This window comes from Mercenaria mercenaria, unplaced genomic scaffold, assembly GCF_021730395.1.
Source record: "Mercenaria mercenaria strain notata unplaced genomic scaffold, MADL_Memer_1 contig_2790, whole genome shotgun sequence".
Taxonomy (NCBI): Eukaryota; Metazoa; Mollusca; class Bivalvia; order Venerida; family Veneridae; genus Mercenaria; species Mercenaria mercenaria.
The window spans coordinates 1-5,873 of NW_026460869.1; the positions used below are offsets into that span (position 1 = coordinate 1).

Consider the following 5,873-nt stretch of genomic DNA (forward strand, 5'->3'; position numbering starts at 1 on the left):
GATCAGCCATGTCATTCAGATATGAAAGTGAACACCCACGTTTTCCAGTCAAAATGTTTTGTAACCATTTGGTTTGTCTTGTGTTTTATTTCGATAAGATAGAACTTAGCTAAATAAAGTGATTGTTAACATTTAATTATATCATTGTATTCATTGTTTTTATAAGTATATCAATTGAATTATCCTACTATTTTGAGAGAATATTCTACTGTTTCAACCAATCACATGCTAGACATTTTAAAACTGTGTCCAGTATTTTATCCTGTAAACTATGTAATACCACAGTCACACATACGGCGCAGATAGCTACGTCTTGCCACGAATAGAAACGTAGTAATCTGTAACGATCCGTACCTAAGCCGTACCTTAAAGTAGTAATCCGTATCAGTCCGTACTAATCCGTATGGCTCAGGTACGGATCGATACAGATTACTACGTTTCTATTCGTGACTAGACGTAGCTATCCGCGCCGTGTGTGTGACTGGGGTATAACACGATTAATCAACACAATCCTCTTCATCACGAAGGGTATTATTAAGAGCCCGATCTATTCACTGACATTTATCACTCTTGACACCTAATTCATGACGGTATCCATCTACACGAAGACATGAGAGAAGAGAATGCTTTTGCCGCCTTAATGTTTACTAAACCTTCTTTGAAATGCTTCTATAGTGCAACGATAAGGAGTACATACAAAAAGACTTATAATATGAGAATATATATGCAAAATATTTGTCGCTTAAACATCTTGTTACGAAAGATGTGAAATCAAAAGTAAAAGTTCTGGCAATGCCAGAGATAGGATATATTTAATGATTACACTGAAACTAATTTTTACGGACTTTATAATACACAAATCTGACAAACTACTTACTCCATATGCTTTTTGTTTGTCTCGACATCATCTTCTTTCCTTTATTCTTTTCAAATTTCCAAACAAATGCGTCGGCTTAAACTATTGTTTAGATAATAACTTTTTATGCATGCCCTTTTTGGTGCAAAGCATCGCGAAGTTTGATCGGGATTAGATCAGTACACATTGTAAAAAAAACAAAAAACAGATCACTTGATCAGTAAATAGAAGTATATTTTTCTTTTATAAACAAATCGTGTTGCAAAGTTATTCCTTTTTTTCAAAAATCGCTAAGGAATAACGCATGTGGAAAAAAGATGGAAGTGATTCCTATATTACAAAATATTAAGACTTACAAAGTCTGTTCAGATCATCTAATCTGGACTAATGTTTATTTATTTCTTCATAATGACGCTGATAGTTTCTCAGAAAAGACTTTTCTCCCTAGGCTCATCTCAACAGAAAGTGTTAGAGATAAGCGATATTGTACATTTTTACGAAAAGTGCTTTCAAAAAGGATTGTTTTGGCAGAGATATTTATTTAAAATGAATCTAAAGACTGATGACAGTATAAAAATACCAAACCAGAGCTTATTGGTCCTTTTGTCTTAATTCTAAGACGGGAATGATAACATCAATTTGGCCTGTCCAAAAGAATTCTTTAGTTTCTTAAGAATATCTCATTTCAGAAATCGTTTTGCAATCGCACCATTGTAAGGTATCTTTGAACATTTTAAACGAAATGCTTGATGTAGATTATTTCCCATCCCATACCAAACGTGTAAAAAATGAAGTCGCCTCATTAATTTCACTTATATGTTATTGATATTCTCCATTTTTTCCGTCGCCGGTATATGTATGATTGCTTGCTGAAGGAACACTATCAGTTGTCACAATTTCTTCTTCTCCGATCTTTTTTTTAATGCATTTTGCTCCCAAAGTTTAATATTCTTTTATAGTTTCCACTAATTTCACTTTATTAATACCACTTAATTTTTGGACAGTCCGTCGTATAAGTTTGTGAAACAGTTTTGTTTTGGAGTTTTAAATGGCGAAAAAGTGATGTATCTCTGTACTTTAAAAAAAGCTTAAAGACGAAATAGTTCATCTCTGTTTGAAAATATTCATGTCCGTCACTTTTTCACTGCGTCGTTTATTGCATTTTTTTTTTGTTTTTCCTAAAATATGAAACGGACATTGAAACTGTTTTTTTTTTAATTATTGTTCAACGAGACTATTTTATAAAATTTAATAAAGTCACAGCTTTCTATTGTAAATCGAGCATAACGCTCTACCAAGTTTCGTGAAAATATGACAAAACAAATTCTTATTTTAAAACATCAAAGGGTGGCGTGATGTTGAGCAAACCCCAATCAAGACAAATTTTGTTCAAGTAAAACAATCAACATGTTCTGACAGTTGGACTCTATTTTCCGAGTAAAAGTTTGCGTCCGAATTGCTTGAAGTTCAAGTTTGCAACAAAAAAGAGCTTGAACAAGATTTAATTGGGTATAGGATTATGTATGAAACATGCAGAACCAAACTTTTATGAAATACTTCACAATCAGTTGTGTCTCGTTTAAAGTCCCCAGAATAGGCTAGTTATTCATAAGAATTAAAAACCGGCAAGAAACGAGCCCGTTCAAAATGTGACCATTTCATACCTTCAATAACTTCGTAATTCGAAATCTACGACAATGAAACGCAAAACCAAGTGTAACGTAGACACAGAACTGATGCATACATATATCAGTAGCGTTCAAAATACCTTAGAAACCCATTTGCCTGATGAAAAACCAACAAGCGTGCGATAATTTTAGCAAATATACGCCATTTTGTAAGTTTGCAACCATTTTGCCCTAGTGCAACCAGTTCACGTCTTGCCCCTTGAACCTTTTAGCTGCACGTACATTATGAACTAGAGCATTCTGACTTACTCGTGTTTAAAATAGACGTGTTACAATAGATAGAACTAAAAGGTAAAAAAAACCCTTAAATTTCGACAAAAATGCTGTAGAAACATCTAACTTGATCTCAGCATTTTTTATTTCATGTTGTGTTTATTTATTTTTTTTTCACCATTTATTTATAATTTGTCTACAAAAGTAGATGAAAGGACCGAAAGGGTACATTTTTTAAACATAATATTATATTATTTAATTTATCACATGTTTGACGTCGCGGGTGTGTAAAAAAGCCATTACATAAAAATGATAATATACTATAGTGTAATAAAGCTTTGACGTCTACGTCGTTTATAGTATTAGAGGAGACGTTGGTCAAATTGACTTGTTTATAATATTTTAAGAAAGTAGAAATGTTGATGTTCCGACAGGAAAGGCTAACATGTGATAAAAAGAATATTACATTTTTGACTTTATTAAACGAGTTGAATAAAATTGATAAAATGCTCGACAGAGCCTTGCATTTTATCATTTTATTCAACTCGTTTAATAAATTCAGCATGAAAAGACACTCATGTATAAATTCAGCATGAAAAGACACTCTATTTACTATCAGGAACTGTACTGTAAATGGCGGGTGCTTTCACTGTGCAAAGAACACTCTGTGCGAACAGAGTTGAAGTTTGTCCACTTAGAAATGTCAAAAAAAATATAAGAAGACAATCCACAAGATTTATTATGGAAATACAGGCCTGGGTAGTGGTCAGATGCATCATGCATACAAGCTACACAAACATAAAACATCAATCTATTAAGGAGATAAGATAAGAAAAAATAGCTCTATCTTGTTCATTTGTGAGAGAAGATACAGTTTACAGTTGAAATCGTTATTTTCTGTGGCGTACAGAAATAAAAATTGGTACCCTTTGGGAGTTTTGTGTACATTTATTTGGCTGTCTGCTGTAAATTGTTAGTTATATTTTTACTTTTATTTGTCTCACAGGCACAACTACTTTTTAAAAATATCATCGAAAAACAGAAAGAAAAAAATACAGACCTAAGTCTTGTTCGCTGCAGGTAGGCCGACGTTACGTTAACCGTACCGTGTTTTATAAAAAATAAGTATAACTTGTCATATTAAAAGTAACTAATAAATTGAACACTAATACACACCAAGGTTTACAGTTTCTGAAGCAGCAAAATGCAACATAAATTGAGAGAATGCAAACATTCCAAATTTCAAAAAAATGACGATCCAGATATTACTGTAGCACAGTTACTTATGTATCAAAGTTCCAGAAAATACGTTCCATCTATGGTTTTCTTCTTCAAGCAGAATGTTTCCTGTGGTGGCACTCCAGCTTTTTACTGAAACCCTCTGATTAGCTTTTAAGACAGCCGTTGTTTCGATGTTAAAACAAATGTAATCGCCTTCTCCAATTCCGTAGTATCTGCTCAGAGCATATACAATATTTTCAATGTAGATTCCGAATGTGATATGTTTTCCAGATTGGAGACAAAGCTGACTTGTAAAGAGATAAGCCCCATCTATCGGAGCTGTAAATATCCCTGTAGTGTTGTCATAGGCGTTTCCAATGTTTACAATGTTCTTGGTAAACACAATCACTGCATTGTCGTCTGGGTCAAGTGAGGAAGGGGTTCTGGCTTTAAATGCAATATTTGGTACCACAGCTGCCTCTTAAAAAAGAAAAAGAAAATGAAAACTTGACTTTATCGGATATAAAGTCATGTATTTGTTTTACCCAGTTTCAAACCACTATTCAGAACTTGACATCAACTGCCCTCTTTGACATTTACGAGGATTTCAAACATTTACCCCGTGTAAAATAAGGAATACCATGATCTGCGACCACGGCTGTGATTGATGATATTTGATAGACAAGGTACACTAACGGTCTGTCTGACCTAAATACTTTATGTGAAATCTAAAGAATATCTCAAAATTGAAGTATACTAGAAATTAGTCTATGTCTAAATCTTTTCTTTCTAAGTGCGTTACTAAAGTAGTTCAGTTTCTATTCAACCTATAACCAAAGCATCTAAATACTGAACCATTGTAAACCTTACGATAAATCACAAGAAAGCCATATTTATTTTCATTCACATGAAACACGATGATAAAAGTTAATGCTTAGCTTGATTCATCCGAGCAGTAATGAAGCGGACGTCATGTGGCTATTTGTATCTTGATCGGTGTAATCATGTTCTCTCAACGGTCCGCGCGTAAACCTTTATTTATCGAAGAAAATACAACGCTTGACTTTCTTTTTTGTTTAACTGACAAAACCATCGATGTATGTTTGTAACTGTTTCATGTTTTTAACGGTTTTTTATTTTATTATGACCAAAACCTGCTCTTTTCTTCGATCTGTTTCAAACTGATGAAAATGTGTTTAAACGAAGTAGATATGAACATTACATGCAATAATAAATACCTCCAAACTCCTTTATTTTATTGTCGTATTCTTCGAGTGTCTTTGCCCTTTCTGCTCTTAGATCATCGATTTCCTTCGATACCTTCACTTCATTTTCGTTTAACATTTTCTTGGCTTCAAGTTTCAACGCTTCGAATTCTTCGGTCATTTTCTCCCGGGTTTGTTTCAGTTGCTGCAAAGATTCCAGAACAAGGCTGTTGGTGCTCTTTATTTCCTTTTCCGTCTGTCCTACATTAAATTCCACTCTAACCATTTTCTCCAGGAGTTGTTCTTCATAGACAAATTTAGAACAAATCGGTTCAGAAACAGTTAGTGTTGAGAATAAACACACTAAAAGAAAGAAGCGCAACCGTTTAAATGCCATTTCTTACAGATACGTGTTTTATACTTTCTGAATACTTCTTCAATATTTTTAATTTTCTTCAGCTACAATGCTCAAACGTCATGTTCCTTAAAAATGAGCGTTCACGTGGGAAAAAGCAATGCACAAATAAAAAGGAATTCTTGTAGAACTACTGTTTGTTTTATATTTTCTGTAACTTTATTCTACTTCTCTGTTGGATAGGAACATATAGTTAAGTTACTTATGAAGAACAATTCATCAGATCACGATTTTATTTCTTGTCCTACGTTTGTAACATAAATATCTGTATTGCA

The 5,873-nt window shown here is 33.4% G+C and overlaps 1 protein-coding gene across 1 annotated transcript; it reads right to left on the reverse strand.

Moving 5' to 3' along the window:
- Positions 1-3,327: 3,327 nt before the first annotated feature.
- On the reverse strand, positions 3,328-5,651 carry LOC128552419 (complement C1q tumor necrosis factor-related protein 3-like). Its single transcript, XM_053533455.1, has 2 exons — positions 5,217-5,651; positions 3,328-4,458 (listed from the first exon to the last, which is right to left on the reverse strand). Exons 1-2 carry the CDS (start codon positions 5,578-5,580, stop codon positions 4,037-4,039), a joined length of 786 nt encoding a protein of 261 aa, XP_053389430.1. The 5' UTR covers positions 5,581-5,651; the 3' UTR covers positions 3,328-4,036.
- Between the last annotated feature and the right edge of the window lie 222 nt (positions 5,652-5,873).